Raw genomic sequence first — 20,954 nt, forward strand, 5'->3', positions numbered from 1 at the left:
GTAGGGACAGAAAGGTAAGCTAGGAGGTCACCAGAGACACTTAGCAGCAATGGTGGATCTTTGAGGAATCGACAATTTCTTGTATGTTCATGGTCAGCAAAGCACTTCAGGATATGTGAAAGAAAGGCTACCTTTCCTCATGTTTAAGGGGGACGTTGTCAGATCATGCTTATTTGCATCTTGAACTCAATTACAGTATACACGGCAACACATACTAGACACAATTTGATAGAGACCACACATGACATTTACATTTTAGAGGTAGATGTTTGTTGCATTAGATGTTAGTTTTAGATTTGATCCAGTCTCGATAACGAGTCACTTTTGTGTAAATTCCAGGCTTGTTTTCTTTACCACAGTCTATTCCCCAGCTGACTATTCCAATAAGATACCAGATGTTTCTATCATGTGGTATAACCAGAGGTCCCCCAGAATCACCCTAGAGAAGAAGAAAAAATATTGTCAATGTAATAAATAAAGGAGTGTCAGGACAGCTTATCAGTATCTCAATATCTAATAAATTAATATTTTGAAGTATGTAAAACTAATTCTACTTTTACTCACCACTAGCATTAATATAATAATTGTACTATTAGTTATTATCTTGTTATCTCTGCTTATTTCTATTAATGTCTTCGCCTGAAAGATGATGTGAATCAAGCTAAGGTTTCAGTTTTATCCTTGTATAGCTTTTCAGCTTTGCTCTATCAAAACAGAGAGTGCAAATTGTATCTAAGTTTGGGCATCTAGTTCTTACATAAATGATGACTTTAAGCTTCCACTAAATGTCCCCTCTACATGAAGCCTCTTCTAACTCTGTTATGTAGAAATAATCTCTTGCTTTGCATTTAAATCTCACCCTGTTCACTCACATCGGCTGATAGGAAGGTGTCCTAGACGCTGCATCCCTGCAGCAGCTGGTTTGAGAGGAGGAAGATATGCAAAGGGCACTCCAAGCCAACGTGCACCATTTAATACACAGGTGATTTTGCTCCCAAACTAAGGTGGAATCCCCAGCCCTCGTGAGCTGGTTTGAAGGTTGTTGAGTCATGAGGACTTTCCTGATATCTTTAACCTTACGTTTGGACAACTGATTTGTAATTTTGTCTTTTAGCGATGAACCTGTTCATTCCAAAAAAGTTTTATGTGGAAGTCCTTTAGTCCCTTACATATTTTTTTTTTTTTTTTTTTTTTAGTAAGAGAAATGATCCTGTTTGAAGTAGGCATGGGGTCCCAGACTCTTGTGCCTTTAGCTCTGTTCCCTTAACATGCTTCTTAGTACTCAGTGCACGGTAGACAGAGTGTGAAAACCCTGGTCTAAGAAAAGTTACTCTCCTCAGCTCCTTTCCTGTAGGCCCACATCCTAATTTAGGTCCTCAGCATGCTAGTGGTGAAGGAAGCAAGGGAGCATGGAGTATGGAAAGAGGAAATCTGCTCTCTTATAAACTCACATACAACTCTCTATACAACAGATTCATTTTTGTGGATTTAAGTCTGTTCTAATCATAGACTTTTTTGTGTTCTTCCTTGAAAGTCATGTGATCCAGTTTTATCCTGGGCCACCAATGTTGTTTCTGCTTCTTAAGAAGTAAAGCCAGTAGAAGGAGACCTTGTATTCCAGAATATGTAGCCAAATCTTTGTTTTTTGTTCAGTTACTTTTGTGCTGTTATTTGATTGTAAATGCATCATAGACTCAAGCTTTTTAAAATGTTTATGTTTCCTTCAATAACTGCCATAGTACCTTGCAATTCACAAAAAATTTGAATGAACAATGAATGAATATTTATTACCAATGGCAGGTCAATGGTGGCACCTTTGCATATAAGAAAAGCACTCATGTGTGTAAAAGTCTCAAAGCCATTCCCAATCCTTCAAGAACTGTGAAAATGTTAGTTTCAAATGCTATAGGTAGAAATCTCTATTAATTTTGATATTTATTTTTCTTCTTTTAAGTAGTCAGAGTTTAAAAGTGGCCACATGAATGGACTTGGAGAGCATTATGCTAAGTGAAATAAATCAGTTAGAGAAAGACAAGTACCATACAATTTCACTCATATGTGAACTCTAATAAGCAAAATGAACTAACAAGCAAAATTGAGACAGATTCATAGATAGAGAGCAGGCTGACAGATGTTTGGGGTTAGGAGCTGGGGGGTGGTTTTGGGTGGAGGGATTGAGCAAAAAAGAAAAAAGAAGAGAAAAAAGTCATGGACAGGAGCACCGGTGTGTTGATTGCCAGGGTGAGAGAAGGTGAGGGGGGTAAAAGAAGCTATAGGGGGGACAAATGATGGAAGGAGACAGCTTGGGGTGGTGAACACACAGTACAGTGTACAGATGATATCTTGTGAATATATGCTCCTGAAACCTGTATAATTTTGTTAGCCAGTGTCACTCCAATAAATTCAAAAAGAGAGGAATAAATGAAAGTGGTAGTCTCTTTAAATGCATAATGATTGAGACAAATGTTTTCTAAATAGTGTAATTCTCTCTGGATGTACACTGTTTAAGGTCAACGCTTCAAGCACCTATGGAATGGCGCTCTGTTGGCCATGGAGATATCTACCAATCCCATCCACAGTGCCTTACAACTAGTAGGGATTAGATATCTATCAGTTATAACTATGGCTTGAAGCAATGATTGTTGTCTTCTTGACTTAGTTTCTCTTATCTGCTGCCACTACTTTTCTCAAATCGGAGTCCTAGCGTACAGCTGGTGGTATTTTTTATGTATGGGTGTAGACAGTAATAGGAGTATTTCTTGTGGTTCTTCCATTCCTTCTTTTTACACTCTGCTCTCTCCTCCATGACTTAATTTTATGGAGTCCCATGAAGTGACATTGACCTAGACTCAGTAAGCCCATCTCTATTCAACAGGTTCATTTTTGTGGATTTGAGTCTCTTCTTACCTCACAGGCATCGTGTTTTCCTGACAAGAATCCAGCACATATCATTCCTGATGACACAGCACCACCGTATACTCTAACTTTATTACATTCATCATTACTTATGATCTCTATTTCAACTTGTCGCAGAGTATTGGGAAGAGGACCTAAGAAGAAAAATAAATAAATAGGTGAAGAATTTCAAAATTTGTGCATTTATGATAGTAAACTGTGTCTTGCAAAGGACAGATCAATGATAAAGCACATGTCTGGAAGTCGTGAGACTCTGGGCTTGATGACAGCTCTAGGAGTCAAGTTATATTTCCTGCATGCTTTCTTGCTTTCTGTGTATTAGATATCACTCTTGGCACCATTATTTCCACTATCTTACTTACTCCTTGTAACAACTAAAGATAGATATGAATATTTTTTTTCAGATGAATAAACCAAAGCTCACCTGATTATGAGTCCTGCAGTGATCACATAGCTGAATGGGAATAATGTTTTATATAAACCCAGGGCATTTATCACCACCTGGGATAATCTGTGACAGTTTGCTAATTTACCTGGAAATCTGCCTTATCACTCTTCAAAGGACACACTCATATTGGGGAATTGAGAATCCTTTAGGAAAGGCAATATAGAGTGACTCTGTACTATCAGGAAGTAACTTCAGTACTAAATAGATGGAATACTATTGCTTCATAAAAAAGTCCATGTTTACTTTGATAATAGCTCAGATTGCTATCCAAAATAATACCAAGGTAATAACAAATACCAAGATAAGAGCTATGTCATGTTTCATTAATAACCCACATAATTATGATTTGTTATTATATGAAAAGTATTATTTATTGTGAGTAATGCAGTTTTAGCCAGGATATTCTCCTCATTTCCCTTCAATAGCTTCTATTTTGAAGACTGTATTCTTCATAAAAAGATGACACTCTGATTACAACAGGTTCAAAGGCAACTGAAAAGATGGAGGACAGTGCTGCTGATTTGAGGAGCATGTCAGGGTAATTATGTGCTAAGGCCTCTGGTTTTGAAGGAAGCAGATATGAATTTGCACACTTTGAACAATTTACATGCCATTTGACCTTGGGCAATTTACTTAATATTACTAAGCACAATTTCACTCACCATTAAAAATGAGAAAATGATACCTATCTCACATATTTATGTGATGGTTAAAAAAATAATGAATACAATCAGTTATGATAATGCTTTGTCCCATATTCAGATTTCATTTGATGGAAGCTATTGGAGAAATAGGGTTATGTATTTAAAACCCTCATGGTCTAAAAGCTGAACTTCATTGTTAATGATGGATGGTGAGAGCAAGAGCTTCTATAAAGAAAATCTAGGTTACTAGGATTTTGTCATTCATCATAAATAAATCTAATTCTCTGTTTTAAAATTAGCATATTCACTTACCTAGGACTGACTATCTGGTTGAAAAACTAAGCCTAACTCCTCTATGGTCATTAATGGTTCTCTAGGGTCTAGTGAATTTCTTCATCTCAGTCCTCATTTTTAAGCACAGGAGGGTCATGATATGACCATCTTCACTTCACCTCTGAATTTGCTTGAAATACTCCTAGAGAAAAAATCTGCTTATCATCTGCTCTTTATACAGCTTTTTAAATAATCCAAACTATTTGTGGATATGTATCAACAACATTAAATACTATCTCTTTTGCTGTCTCTAATTGGCATTTGAAATTTATAGGTATTCATGGGCTTTAATCACCTGTGTTCCAACTACTTTTAATTTCCATGTGCCTATTTTCATTTTAGCTCATTGATCTAGGATGCTTAGTTTTAAATTGTAAATCCTTTTACTTCTTTAAACTCAACTTTTAAAAAGTCAGCTTAAGTGCTTAACAATATAACAAGCTATTTTACATTATCAAACTATTCAAGAAGTAAACTTTCCAGAATAGAAAGTTTTTGTTATACAAGCTGTCTGGTAATGAGATTTTCAATTAGATAACATGGGATAAATATTGGAAGGTAGGAGAAGAAAATCTGGGTAGTCCTTTTTGCAGTTTCAAAATGCAGAGATAAAACCATAAGCAAATATCTAATACGTAACCTTAGTCTGATGTTTAACAAATTCATAATGTTATTCCTGAAAAGTGTGCAACTTGTTTCAATGGATAGGTCAATGCACAGTAATCTGCACACTATTGGGCATTGAATGATTCATGATGAAGTCACAAATCACTCCTAAACTTCTAATCTAGAAAGGGGTGGTGATAAGTTTAATTAGGTTTGAAAGGAGGTGTAATGGTCCTGCCCTAGTGATAGATGTCATATATTTCTACTCTAGTCTCAAAGGATTTCATTCCCCTTCATACTTATCACTATGGCCTATAGAACAAGGCAGATCCCCCGGAGATCAGGAAAAGGACTCTTAGGCTATAACAATAGTGTATCAGCCTGGACCCCATGTCAGAATTTTGGAGGGCATATTGAGAGAAAGCAGACTTCTATAAACATAAACTGATGAAGACTCAGTAGATAAAAACTGTACTTTGGGCAAGAACATAAATAAGACTGCAACTTCATAATAAGAGCCTGGAAAGAGAATCAGAAATTCAAGCACAGATTAAGCCATATGTAAAAAATGCAACCAAGAGAACTGGAGACTCATGTCAGAATCTAAATGTCTATCTGAAGCATACTGTATATTATTAAGTATAGTGAAATATCATACTTGTCAACTTTATAAACTCTCAAACTCAAAAACTTTTTCATAGATACATGGATCAGAGGGCCCCCATTTAATATTTAGCATCAAGAATGCCATTCAAAGTGTTCTTTTAAGACTATTTCTGTTTATTTACATGATACACCACAGAAGCTTATCATTACTACTGCTCACAGATAACAAACTTTAAGAATTATGCAGCCATAGCAGAATCTCTACATATGAAAGATAGCAATGAAAGAAAAAGAATCTTATGAAAATATATGCTTTAATGATCTTTGAAAAGAAAGTTATAACTAGTTTTTAGACTAGCCCACGAAGAATACAATAAACATAGATACTGTGTAATAGTAATAATAATAGCCAAAGTTTTCATAATTTACCATACCTGGGTTTTTGTTTGTTGTTTCTGCCATATTTTTCATGGGACATATTGATTTCATCTCTTATTTTCTATTCTTTGATTTGGTATCTTATTTTATATCTCCACTCAAATGAAGGTTTTGGTGTTTTGCTTGGGTGTTTTTACTGAGATACTCACCATTTGCTTTAAATGCTCCCCATCCGGTGACAAACACTTTACTCTTAGGCGAGACTTCAAAAGTAGCATTGGGGAGACAGACTCTGTGCACATCGTTGGAAAACAGGACAGGCGTGGAGAGCCTCACCACAGCAATGTCCTCGTCATGCTTATGGGCAGCGTAGTTCTCATGAATGATAATTGACTGCACCCTTCTTCTCATCAGTGGAGGGCTTAGAGTTGTTCCAAAACTAGCCATCCAGAGTTTGGGGTTCTTGTAACTGATCACAGATGAAAAGGATTATGGTTGGTTCATTTCTGATCTGAAGTCACCCAATACTCTGGATGAGCATGGGACATAGGGTGGGAGAAGGGCCTATCATGGTGACAGTTGATTGGAATCCTCCCACCTTCTCATTGAGGCTCCTCCCCTAGGACTTCTTTGCATTCATTTTAGCTGATGACAAATTCCCCCATTCTAAGGAGTTTGTAATTTTTAAAGGAAACAATGTATTATTGCTATTTTTTAAGGAAATATAAATAAATAAAAATTAGAGATATGTACCCACATATATACATACACTCATATCACTCATATCCATGCACAATTATATAAATGTATGTATGTGTAGTTATGGAGAGAGAAAGGGAGGAAGAGAGAAGTTGGAACCACAACTGATACATTGTCTTCTCATCCTTTCTCATCTTAACATTTTATCCAGAACATTTTCCCATTTTATAAGAATTGCACTAGAGGTACTGCATCTCTTTATTGTCTCCAAGTGTCCCACATGTTAAATCTTCAGCGAGCATATAAATAATAAAAGTAAAGCACCAAAGATATCCATGTGGGATAATCAGATGTAAGTGTGGGAAAATCAGATGTAGGTTTGTGAGTTGGGATACTATTAGCAGAGTTGAAAAAATCCACGATATACCTCAGGAAAATTGGTGAGTGTGTTTAAATTTTGACAGTGTTGGCTTGTTTTTAAAGTTGAGATTGCTGGAGAATATCTATTCAGTTAGAGCTGAATATACTCTAATTTTTTCTACTATTCAGTAATTGTCACTTCTTCTAAGCCTGCCCCAAAATCATGAGTACTATTGGGGGGGGGGGGCTAAAATGGTTAATGAAAAAGGGATACAAATTATAGGAAGTGAAGGTGAGGAAAAGAAGTGACATTGGTGATCCCGTTGGTGCAGATTGAGGACTTACGTGTCAAAGCAATGAGCAGCAGTCAGGAGCCACTCGTCACTGATCAAAGATGCTCCACAGAAGTGGATGCCATCCATTTGCAGGCTGGCTTGCCATGGCCAGTCAGCTTTCTCTGCAATATAACCATCAGCAATTTTTTCCATGGATGGGGACTCCCTTCCTAAACCACAACCTGTCATAAGAGAATAAGATGATTATTTCTAGAGTTATCAATGTGTGTAAGTATGTTTGACACACAGTAAAAGATAGAAAGATTCATACGTTTACCTTGCCTTAAAAAATAATCAAAACTATATGACATAATAATTATGCTAAAAAAAGATTAACTTAAAACATCAAATATTTGACACCCTCTTGATATATTTAAAGCAATTTTATTTAAATTTTTTTCATATGTTTTTGGGTCATGTTCTTATGTGCAGCATTTGCCCCAGTGATATTTGGTGATTTTTATTATGAAATGTACACTAATTATTGCAGAAAAATACTATTTGTACTATTTTTAAAATACTTGTCTAATATTAAAACCATCATATTACTTTAGTATATATATCAAAGTTTACATATTAAAGTTAATGAGTATCATTTATTTATAAGCAAATTTTCTACTTTAACAAAGTGAGACAAATAAAGATAAATAAGATAAAATGAAAGAGAATTATTAAAAGAAGTCATCAGTAAAATCTTCTATAAGGAAGAGCAAGTTATATACAAGGAATCCATATGACATTCTCAGTTATTACTAGTAATTATTTTCCCTTGAGAAGAGTTAAATCATGTATCCATTCAGAGATAACATATACTTTTGGAAATAGTCAACTTGGGTGTAGAGAAACTCTTAAAAGTGTTTTAAGTTGTATTATTTGATTTATAAACATCTCAGTATTATTTTTCAACTTACCACTGTTCAGAATGTGCTCTGCTTGTATTTTATTTATATCTGTGAAAAGAAAACCGGGAAAAAAACACACAACAAAAGATGATTGCTCCGCAATGGAACAATTATAATTTAAAACACTGTGCCTACATGACATGAATATTTCTATTTGGGAGAAACTGAATTAGTCGGGAACTACTTAATTTAAAGGCAATAGAATAAAATCCTACAAAAAGGAGAGGCTTAGATAGAAATTAGACTCTTCTCTGACTACTATATGTGCACTCCAGGAAAATACTGGTTAATGATTATAAAAACATTGGTAGAGGGGATATTGTTTGCCATGAAGGAGAAAAGCATCTAATTAATTAATGCCATACCAACTTATTAAAATATAAGTGAAACAGAAGAGAATCTAATACCACTTTTAGATATGTTTGGACACCATTCTCCTCTGTCCTCAGTTGTACAGTAGTGTCACTATAAAGCTGTTCAAGAATCTTAGACACCTGGCATCTAGGGTTAGTCCAGAGATGCTCCCCAGGAATCAAAATTTACCAATGTACTAACAAATCCTCATATATGTTAGTCATTTTTCCATGAAGTAAAATAGAAAAAAAGCATGATCAGTAGCTGTTCCCCACAATTATATGAATTCTTCCTTATGCCAGTTAGTGTAATGAGCAATCTAGACACACCTTTTGTTACAATGAAAGCTAGTGTGAAGTTTCAGTAAACCTGCAAATTAAGGAGCCTTTAATGTAGGTCAGACTCTAAAGGGGAACATAGAATTCATCTGCAGATAACTATGGGTAGGGGGTTTATTAGGAATTACGTTTTGCCAATAATAACAATCCTCTATTGCCTTCCTTGGCCTTTAGAATAAACCCAAACTTCCTACCTGGATCTGCATCACATGATCCCTATTTATGTCTCTGTTCTCATGTTGAGCTGCTCTTGCTCTTAGCCAACCCATTTGCCACCTTGGCCTTCCAGGTGTTTTGTTGTTGTTCTTTTGTTTCTAATAAAAATTTTTAATTCTCACCTGAGGATATGTTTATTGATTTTAGAGAGAGAAAGGGAGAGAGAGAGAAATATCAATTGATTGCCTCATGTATGCACCCCAACCGGGGACCAACCATAACCTAGGTATGTGCCCTTACCAGGAATGAAACCTTCACTCTTTCAGTGTACAGGACGATGCTCAGCCACCTGGGCCACATGGGCCAGGTCAGACTTCCAGTTTTTGACTGTGCCAAGATGTTAATGCCTTTTCTTTGTTCTAGCTGCCTATTCTGCCAGGAATGCTCTTCCTTTGCCCTTTTATTTATTTACTTACTTATCTATTTTGTGGTTGGTTCCCTCATTGTAATTCAGATCTCAGCATAGAAATACTCTCCTCAAACAGACGTTCCTTGACAAACAAATCTAAATTAGCCTACTCTCTACACGGAGTTTCATATTATTGGATTTTACCTTGTTTACTGAATCATTATCTTTCCTAGCCCAGTTAGAATGTTAGCTCCATGAGGGCAGAGAATTAAGGTCCTGACACAAATAGATTCCCAGTAAATATTTGCTGAATGAATAGATGAGCAGTAACGATAGGCAATAACTTATTAAGTATTGTATACCAGGGACTGTGAAAAACATTTCACATTACTTACTATATCTTCACAATACTATTGTGAGCCAAACCTATTAAGGGCATGATTTAAATAGTTCTTGTGGCCAAAAGCTTGTCCTGCAACCATTTCACTGTAAGGTGAATTACAGTCTAGTGTCGCCCTTTATGTTATGGATCAGTGAGAGAAAGGTGAAATTATGGTTAGTTTACAGCTAATTTTAGCCTAGACTTATTATTATGTATGAAAAACTATTGATGAATTTCGATGATGGTGCTATATCTCATATGTGAACATTACCCAACAGATGTGATCTATCTGCAGGGTAAAAGAGGTCCAATAGCTCAAGTTCTAGAACAAGATTGTGTAGACTCACTTTCCCTGCTCTTCTCCTATAAATATCACTAAATACACTAAACATTACCCATCAGATAGTAAAAGGAATCCAGAAGCTAGAAGGGACAGAATGGCTAGAGACTTCAGGATTTGAGGAAGAAAAATGTGGTGAGTTTCCTCTTTACCTCACATATACTTTGGACTAGAGCCCAATAGAGGTCTGTCATCTGAAATCACAAATAGGCATAGACCAAAAAAAATCCCAAGAGAAGTCTTTAGTCTCCATCTAAATTTACAGAAAGAAGAAAATAGCAGGTACCTTGTGGGGAGCCCAAACCTTCTGCTTACCAACCGAGGGCTGGCAATCTATTCTGCCAGCAGTAGCAACACCAGGGACAGCAGGAAGCCCTTGATCATCCCAATCTTTATTCACAACCAGGCCGCCAGCTTGCAGGCTGATATACCCACAAGGACAATATCAACCGGCATCCACCCCACTGAGATAAGTAGGCCCAGGCTCACTGTATCCCTCCGTAGAGGGTGGCCCAAAGATAGAAGGCAGCCCAGAGAATCATGTTCTATTCCCATAGATAGTACCAGCAGCAGGTTAAGAGGAAGCCTCAGAAGGCTGGAATAGCAATGTAAGGACTCTGAAAACTAAATTGTTATCAGAATGATGAAAGTAAGGGAAAATCTAAACTTCAAACCTAAACAGGTTGGCTACCTGCTAACACAGAAAAATTAAATAGAATTGAGAGTCTCCTAACATAATAACTAAAAGATTCAGAATCAGAACAAAAATTACTTGCCATACCAAAACCCAGGAAAATCACAATCTGAATGATAAAATGTAGTCAACTGGTGCCAGCACTGAGATGAATAAAGTGTTGAAGATACCTGCTGCAGACTTTAAAGCTGTTGCCATAACAGTAATTCAGCGATGAATTATAAATTCTCTTGAAACAAGTGAAAAAATAGAATATCTAAGCAAAGAAATAGAAATTATAAAAAATCTAAATAGAAAATTATAGAACTGAAAAATACAATAATAAAATAAACTTGCTGGGTGGTCTTAATAGTAGAGTGGAAATGATGAGGAAGCATCAGTGAACTTGAAGACAAGTCAATAAAATTTACTCGGTTTGAAGAACAAAAAGATATAGACTAAAAAAATTAAGTCTCTGAGATCTGTAGGGTGATAACAAAAATCTGACATTCGAATCATCAGAGTTCCTGAAGGAAAGAAAGAGTATAGAATTTTAAAAAGTATTTAAAGAATAATGGTTGAGAACTCCCCAAATCTGGCTAAAGACAGAGACCTACAGATTCAAGAAGGGGGCATATCTTAAATATGAAAAACTCTGAGAAATCCACACCAAAAGCCACCATAATGAAACTACTGCAAACTAAAGACAGAGAGATAGGGGAAAACCATACATTACCTATGAAGTAACCCCATTTAAATAACAGCCGTTTCCTCATCTGAAACCATGAAGTCCAAAAGGAAGTGGCATAGCATTTTTCAAATTCTGAAAGAAAAACTATCAACCAAAAATCCTATATCCAGTGAAACTATCTTCAGAAATGAGGAAGAAGTAAAGATACTCTCAGATACAGAGGACCTAAAAGAACTTGTTTCTAACAGACCTTCTCTTAGATCATGGCTAAAAGAAACCATCCAAACAAAAAGCAAGTGATGACAGAAGGAGGCTGGAACCTTCAGAAAGGGAAGAAAGAGGCATAATGGGCAAAATTAGAAAAAACACGATAGGCTATCTTTTACCTCATGAGTCTCTTTAAACATTTTATTGTTAAAGCAAAAGACATAACATCCATCTGATGGTGTGCTGAGTGTATGTGGAGGAAATACTTTAAAATAAATCTAAAAAGTGGGGAGCGTAAGGTGACTGAATGTTTCAATCTCTCTGTCCCTCTCTTTCTCTCTCTAAAAATAAAGTCAATAAAAATGTAGATGGAGAATGGATTAGTGATTGCAAGGGGCTAGAGATGGGCAGAGGGGATAGGTGTAGCTATAAAGAGGTAACAAGAGTCTTGTCATGGCACAGTAGCAGAATCTAGGTTTTCATCATGTCTATGTTTAATTAAGTTAATCAATTACACTAATACCCTTCTTTTAAAAAGGAGGAAATGCTATTATATTTGTGTTATTATCTAATTATTCTTTCATAATTATTTCCATATTTCCAAAGGAAGATCATCTTGGTGTTTATTGTGTGGGGTTTTGTTTATTACCCAGTAAATCAGAGACTTAAAATGAAAGTAGTTTCATTTTATGGTAAAATAAAGATGCTTTCTCTGTAGATGAGAAGAGAGTTAAAATGATGAACTATAACAAGAGAAAAAAATGGTATTTCTTGCCTCTAAGATAAGGTAATGAAGTATCTAACTTCAAGAAGCTTTCATTTAATTTTAACTTCTGATGCAAAATGTTAGCAGCTTGACTTTTTATTGCTTCTGCATTGTTAGAAACAAAGTGAAATTTAAGCAACACATCTGTTTTCAAACCATCATTACTTGACCTGAAAAACAAAAACACCAGAATAAATGAGCAAAGTCAGAGCCATAGTAATTATTATTTTATACCTTATTTAAATTTTAGCTATATCTTCAAAAAAACACAACAGTATAAATAATTTTACATTTTATTATCATGGATTTTTTTTCTCTTTCCTTTATCTTATAAATGTCAATACATAAATTATTCCCTGCTTATAAAACTTGATCATACTCAGGGAGGGGAGAATAACAGAGTTCTAGAATTTTTTTTCAGGAAAAATAAATGAAAAGCACTTGTTAAATCCATTAACTCTGTCTACACCTATTTTTTCTTGATTTTTGAAAATTCATAATATCTGTTTATCTTCAAAAAGTAAGTAATATTTAAAAATTAAGTAGAAGTATTTAATGATTGTGGGAATCTTTAACTGAAATGCGAGCCTTGTTTTTTTTAGGTCCTCACTTGAGGTTATGTTTTTATTGATTTTGAGAGAGAGAGAGGAAGAGAGAGAGTAAAAGTGAAAAAAACATCAATGAGAAAGAAAAACATCCATTGGTTGCCTCTCGCATGTGCCCTGACCAGGGATTGAACCCTCAACCTAGGTATGTGCCCTGACCAGAATCAAACTCGCAGCCTTTTTGGTGTATGGGATGGCATTCCAACCAGCCGAGCCACTGGGCCATGGCTGAAATGCAAGTCTTTAAAAGGACAACAAGTAGAATATATTTCATCTCTACCGAAGTTAGGAAAGTCTCCCCTATAGGTACTCTGTACAGGAGGAGTAACAATTAAATGTATTAATATTAAATTGCTTTTACTCTTGGCATATCTAAGATTTTTAGATCCTGTCCACAAAGCAAAAAACTGAAGAATAACTAAACAATACAAAATTGCCTTTTTATTATACAAATTGATTAGTTATGATTACCTAAAGTTGACAACATGGGCCTCCTTGTAATGATTATTTAAACTGGAACTTTGAAATATCTTATCTATCTGAGAAAAGAGAAAAACAACAGTATAGAACTTTGTTAAATAAAAATTTCACACATTTCAATATATCACAAAAAAAATTGTATAAAACCAGCAGTGATTAAAATAGCATTTAATTCTAAATTACCTCTATCCCCAGAAAGCTCTTTGGGGGCATAATCCTGTTATCAGCAAGGTCATGCTAGTAATTAGATGTTGATATTTGAACTTGTCACATGGTTAAAGATGACTAATATAGAGTTGAATTAAGCTGGATATTTCAATAGCCAGTATAAAATATACACAGAGTTGGAGGTACAAAGACTTGAGTTTCTTTGAAAACTTGGTATGTATGGGCATAAAATCTGCTATGATTTAAGCTCAGTTATCATCCTCATAGAGATGATTAAAGAATCAGTCTTTTAGGCTTTACTGAAAATTTTTAGGCCATATTTTGATCCTATGGTAAATAGGGGAGAGGAGAATATATATTTATTGGGTACTTCTTTAAAATGAATACACTCATCAAGAAAAATCATGGAATAATTACTTAGAATAAGGCTATATTATTTGTGTGTCATTTTAGACTTTTATGGGATAATATTTTGTAGTATTAATTCCTAGAAGAAATTATTTCTTACTAAAACCACAGCTTGTTACAGAATCTGTGGTTGTACTAAGCTATTCATTAGCATTAACTCATCAATTTGGCTTTTCAGAAAAAAAGACGGATCATGTGCCAAATCGTTAGTGAACCCAAGTCTCCATAATTATGTCCTCAAATCAGAAGAGAAGGGCTGTCAGATTGTGAAACTAGATACGTGTCAAACAGCGCTTTTCACTCATCTGGTTTCATTTATGAAACTTTTTTCTGGTGAGGCACCATGTCATATCATATTAGACAGCTTGGAAAGCATAAGTTTACTGAAAAATCAATAGTTATTCAAAAATCAATGACCATGTGTTTCCCTTCTAACTGTAAAGAAAAATGTTTTTAAGGAAATAGTTTTATATATACCCATGTACATTTATATCACAAAACCTCATACATATTCATTGTAAGTTATAAAAACCTAGCAACACAGCAAAGCAGAATGAAAAGCATTACGATAATTTCCAAATCACTGTAGAGAGCCTGCTATATACATTTTTGGTATATGTACTTCTAGACTTTCTACATTGATTTTTATAAATTTTATTATAACTTCTCTGCCTGTCTACTTCCATTCTCTTTTCAGTTTCATTATTATTTTGTTGTTGCTTCCCTTTAAATCACAGCTTTGTGAACCATGTTATAGCCCATGGCAACTGAGAATATAAAGAGCCTGGATTATTGAACTCCAAAGGACATCTCTAAATTTCATTTTAGGTACTGGTTTTAGTCATTTCTTCTAGGAAAATGTTTTCTAGAACTGTAACTCAGTGTCTCAATCAGGAATCAGCAAATTATAGCCTGTAGGACAAATCTGGTCAGCCACTTGTTTTTGTGTGCCCATCATATAAGAGTGGCTTTCACATTATTTTAATAGTAAAAAATATATAAAAAGAGAATAATGTTTTGTGACAGCTAAAAACTTTACAGAATTTCACTTTCAGTGTCCAGAGTAAAGTTTTCCTGAGTCATAGCCACATTCATTAGCTGACATATTGTCTCGGGCTGCAGTGGCACTACAATGACAGATGTGAATTACTTCAGAAGGACTGCATAGCCTGCAAAGCTGAAAATATTTACTACCTGGCATTTGACAGAAGAATATTGTCAACATCTGGTCTAAATTATTGTACTTCTGTACTGTACTTCTAAATTACAATACTTCTCTTATGTTGTCACCATTTATATTCTAGAGGTCAGGGCCAATACTAGAAAATTGTTTATTTACTTCCTTGTCATCTCTTCAATGAGTATTTCTATGATCCTACCATGTGGCAGACACTGTGATAGGCACCAGAATTATAAGAATAGTAGACATAGTCCCTCACAAATCCAGAGGGACCTAGACATATGAAATAATAATGATGTCACAAGGCAGTAAGTGCTCTAGAAGAGGTTAGTGAAAAGTTCTATGAGAGCACTTGAAACAGATGCTAAAATTCATTCACACATTACTTTTCATACTGTTTATTTGCAACATAAACTGATTCTCAGAATAATTCAGAGAGGTAGGTGTGATTATCCTTATTTTGAAGTGGAAGTAGCTTTCCCAAACGAGAAGCTGACAAAGGTTAGAATTGGGATAGGAATCTATATGTTCTGACATCAAAGCTTAGACTGTCTCTAATTAAATATATTTATTTCTGTAACAAAATATTCTATACCCTATCAACCCCTCTTAGTTGCATCTCTCAACTCATTTCATCACCTTCTGCTTTGTTTGGGAAATGGCTAAAAAAATATTTCTGAACCTGGCAAGAATGATATTTCATCTTTGGTCAATGCTTGGCTCAGTAGAAGCTGTATACAACTGAAGTCTTCAGTTGAAATCTGTATGTTTCTGTGCTCTATTTTTAGGACTAAATTTGGTAATGCTGTCTGTGCCTGAATGATTGAGTTATTTTTGTTTTTATTTTTGTATTTAAGCTATTTTTTTTTTCTGTTTAGATTATGTTGTTCAGTCTTTGGTGCAGCCATCATTTTTCTAGTGTACTTGAGACAATGTTGGTTAGGAGTTGCCAGGATTAGCAAATAAAAATACAAACTTTAATTTCAGATAAACAATAAGTGATTTTTTAGTATAAATGTGTTCAAAATATTGAATGAAGTATATTTTCAGTAAGATATGAAATTAAAGTTTAGCTAGACACTGTATTTTGTCTGGCAAACCTAACATACGTGCAATTTGATATGTTCTCAGCTCTCCTCTTACTTTCATTTTAACCCCCTTCTTCCCAGTATTGTTAGGAATGATATCAGCAAAACTTAGACTTACCTCATCACTGATTTTTTGTTTCAGATCAGTCCTAACTTTTGAGTGTTCTACTGAAAGATCAGGGTTATATTCAATACTGGGGATCTGGAAGGAAGTTTGGTAATAGTGAAACTTTTCCTGATCTGGAAGGGGGAACAAAAAATCCATGGTTTCTCTTTAGTTCATACGAGTTAGATAAATAACAGAAATAGAGGGGATGGCATGCAAAAATGTCCTATAATTGATGAACTCCTGAGAATTGAACATTCAATAGCTGTGGCCAATACCTATCCCTTCTTTTTTAAAGATTGCACGTTCTCTTATTCATGTAGTCTTCAGTTGTGTCCTGACACAAGTTGACCTCAAATTTAGAATTGCTACTAAAATAATTTTTTAATTCTCAGTACATTAAATAATATTAAACCATACAATAACATAGGATGTAAATCTATAGCATTGGTCAAGAGATAATATTATGTGAGCCAAGTCAAATTTTAAGTGCTAGAAGCAATTTTATACATAAAGAATGATAATTTCCAAAATGTACATACATTTATGCAAATCAACATTACATTAGGCAAAGTATATATACATTTATTCAAGTTGTTGCAATGAAAATAGTATTCTAAAATATTAGAAAATATTAAGGTTTTGAAATAATTGAGTGGATATTTTAAATTTCCAAAAAATACAATGAGATAGATTCTTACCAAATGCCAAAAAATAAACAAGGAGACTGATGATTATTGCTAGAACCAACACAACAGCTGCAATAATAAGGGCAATCATCCATGGTTTCAAGGAATTTGTTCTTCTGCTTCGTATTGGTGGCCTTTTGAAAGAGAGTTGTATATTAAAAACAAACAGAACTTAAACATTGGAATCGCAATTTCACAGTTTTGGCATAGAATTTTTTTTCCTGGAATTCATGGTTAGCTCATATTGCATTTGGTAACATTTAGATATATTTTTTCTATAAAAACTTAGAAAAATACTGTCAATAAAAACTCATTGATGTTTAACTTTATATTTTGATCTTAAAAAGTCAGAATTATACTACAGTGACTACTTTTTTATATATTTCCCAGTCCATTAACTAGATATTCTGAAATAGTTTTTCTTTGTAAATGAATCAATACCATATATTTGGTTCATGTGCTTCAAATCACAATGAGCTTCAAAGAGTGAGGGCATATGGGTCACTCCTCTCATTCTAGCATGAATAGACAGAGGCTCAGAGTGACTACTAAAACCTCAAAGTTGGATATTGGAGACCAAATCTGAGCAATTATAGAATTGAGGAAGGCTAGAAGCAGATCAACAGGGCTGTCTAGGAAGATCTAATCCATGAGAGAACTGAACAGGAATATGGCTCTGATCATTAGAGGTACTGCTTCATTTCCTCTTACAAGTACGCATGGAAAAGAAAGAGAAGGGATTACCTTCCCTGGGAATGGTAGCTGGTACTGTTAAAGCGGAAAATATAGGCCCTAGTTAAATAATTGAAGATATAACTGAGGTATGCCTTTTGGCATCAATGATCTGGAAGGAATGAGGAAGTTCCTATATCCTTGTATCTGGGCAAAGAACCTAGAAGCAGTTTCCCTGCCCCAGAACTTATAACCTAAGCTCTGCTATGTATTTCAGGTAGTATTAATTCTGAGTTCTGCTGTGTTTCTGGAAGGATCTCAAGTTACTCTGGCCTGCTATGCCTTAGTTGATTGCAAGACAAGAGTACCTGCAGTGCTCTGCAAATATCTGAAGTATCAGTAGAAAAGCCGGGATCCCTCTGGGGCACAGGCAAGAGCTAATGAACATATAAATCACCTTTATTAATAGAAGATCATGGGCAATCATAAACTTATTCAGTTGACATTTGCCAATTTCTTGTGTGTGCCACTTTTTGCTCAAGATTCAAAAATGAATAAGACACAGTCTCCTATCTTCAAGAACGTGTAATCTAGAGACACATTAAATAACAACTATAATACAAAAGACATATGTCAGAATGGAATTATGCCTAATGAGAGAGAAGCAGGTACAAATGGTTTTGTCTTAAAGAAGTTGCCCTTTGAACTTGGCCATGAAGGCTAAGAAGTAGAAATTGGCAAGGATGGCATGTACCACGCAGAGGGAATAGCATAAACAAAGACAAGGAGCCATAGACAAGGACAAGGACTTCCTAAGGACGTACTTGAGAAAGTAGAGTTTATGAACAAGAATAGAGGTAAACTTAAAATATATATTCATTAGTTAACTCAGTAGATATTTATTGAGTATTCCCATGTACAAGTAGGGGAATATAAAAAGAATCTTAAGTAGAGCTGCCTCTCAAGAAACTTATAATCTTATAGAGGAGAAGGAGCATGGTGCACACAAATTGCTACCAAAGTCACAGAGACTTTCTAAGAAAAAATATTTTTTTAATATATCTTTATTGATTTCAGAGAGAGAAAGGGAGAGGAAGAGAGATAGAAACGTCAATGATGAGAGAGAGTCATTGCTCGGCTGCCTCCTGCACGCCCCCCACTGGGGATGGAGCCTGCAACCCAGGCATGTGCCCTGACCGGGCATCAAACCTAATCTCCTGGATCAGAGGTTGATGCTCAACTGCTGAGCCACACTGGGCTAGGCTCTAAGAAAAGTTTGAAGAAAGACTAATGAGTTCTCTTTGGAGGAAATGATGGCTGCAAAATAGTGATAATTTTTTTAAAGCTTAAAAATGCTGGTCCTATTTTCTCACTGTCTTCTCTGAGTAAGATAGGGAAAACCATTCCTAACGGCGGACCTTGTTCTCATCTTCAGAATCATATGGTTCCCCACTAAACTGTTGTACTTCTAACACCAGAAACCTTGTGACTAAATTAGAGAACTTAGGTATGTATAAACCAAAATTAAACTTAGACTGTAATAAAGAATAACAAGCATGTATTTGAGCAAATGGAGATGTAGCCTGGAAAACACAGATTCAAGTAGCAACTTAAGTTGTGTTCCCATGAGACAGAGGGGAGGTTGCCATTTATAGTGAAAGTTCCCACCCAGGTTCCCAATTGGGTCCATTTTATGTAAGTGAGATACCAACTTGTGTAGTTCTGATTGGATGGGGCAGGTCTCAGTTGGTAGAAAAACAAAGCCAGGGTTTCCCTGGCACTGACTGATTTATATGGCACATGTAAACAAGTGAGGCAAAGAGTGGGAAGCTGAGAGTTCAGTCTGAGGTTCTTCCCGGTATACATAGTACGTGACTAGTCCCTGTCAGCAAATGGCTGCTAGGCTCTTATTATTTATAAAATTTTGGCACCTGGTTGACCATGGGGAGTCCATCTCAGCAGATAAATTCCATTTTGAGGTTTATATTAAAATGAATCTTTCTTTTCGGGGTCCACATATGAGTAACAGGTAAAAATGTACATTTATTTCCTTAACCAGGCAGCCATGACTTATATTTATTCTTGGATATTTTAAAAAACTAAAATAATTTTCTCCCTATTTTTTAGTACTAGTATAATTTTAACTTACATATTGACTAATTTCAATGTGTGATTTCAGTGGTTATTCTGTATTGGTGGAGCTTGTACTTCATACACACTAGGTAAATGTTTGTGCACTAAATAAGAGAATGTGTCATCAGGTAGTAGGCAGCTCTAAATTACTTCAACCACAAAAATTATTTTTATCAGAGTTTTGCTAAAGATGAATTTTTCAAACATAGCAGGAGGGGAGAGATTAAGCAGTTACTTGGAATCAAGATACAATTATAAGAAGTTTTGTACTTACAAATTACCAAAGGACAATTCTCTTTCTTTCTTGGCTTCTCTCTCCCCCTAACCGTTCCAACTCAAGACATTTAATTTTGGTCATACTATGCCAGCAAGATGACTAAACAGGTTCATTGTAGTGCAGGAAAATACAGCCTTAGAGAAACTTTTGACATTCAAAGAAAAGAAAAATATGTGACCTCACCTTTGAGGTATTCCTGCCAAAGCAAAGATGAGCAGTGATGAAAGCAACCCACTCAGCAGGTCGGTCTAGGAAATTTTTCACAAAGAATTAAAGCATTTTGAAAAGTGTTTTCTTTTTAATTCCTCCTCTACCTTTGTTTAAATTCTGAGTGGCTCATACCCAAACTGCCTCAATGGAAGGTGCTTCTTGACCTCAACAGAATGGAATGAACTCTTCTGGCTCTTTTCAATGCCAGCCATTTCTTCCAATGTAACAATCTTTTACCAAGGTACGTCTCCAGGGCCTTTTCCCTTAGATAGCTCTGCTGACATTGGTTATTTTTCCTGGAGCTTTTTAAAATGGCTTATATTACCAAATGTTGTCACTCAATGATTGAAGGATGAAGAATAAAAGGATTTCTTTCTGCCACACAGCGGCCGCAT

General features: G+C 35.3%; 1 protein-coding gene across 1 annotated transcript in view; it reads right to left on the reverse strand.

Annotated features, from left to right (window-relative positions):
• Positions 1–277: 277 nt before the first annotated feature.
• LOC308563234 (transmembrane protease serine 11G-like) overlaps positions 278–20,954 on the reverse strand; it is a gene marked incomplete at both ends in the record, with an annotated part of 33,826 nt that continues 13,149 nt past the window's right edge. Inside the window, 10 exons of the mRNA XM_081150090.1 lie at positions 278–439; positions 2,908–3,050; positions 6,141–6,400; positions 7,336–7,507; positions 8,237–8,275; positions 12,553–12,713; positions 13,620–13,687; positions 16,591–16,712; positions 17,280–17,401; positions 20,533–20,597. Coding sequence (XP_081006216.1) covers positions 278–439; positions 2,908–3,050; positions 6,141–6,400; positions 7,336–7,507; positions 8,237–8,275; positions 12,553–12,713; positions 13,620–13,687; positions 16,591–16,712; positions 17,280–17,401; positions 20,533–20,597 — 1,314 coding nt within the window. The remainder of the gene's footprint in view (positions 440–2,907; positions 3,051–6,140; positions 6,401–7,335; positions 7,508–8,236; positions 8,276–12,552; positions 12,714–13,619; positions 13,688–16,590; positions 16,713–17,279; positions 17,402–20,532; positions 20,598–20,954) is intronic.

This window comes from Miniopterus schreibersii (genome assembly GCF_964146895.1).
Source record: "Miniopterus schreibersii genome assembly, chromosome: 1".
Taxonomy (NCBI): domain Eukaryota; kingdom Metazoa; phylum Chordata; class Mammalia; order Chiroptera; family Miniopteridae; genus Miniopterus; species Miniopterus schreibersii.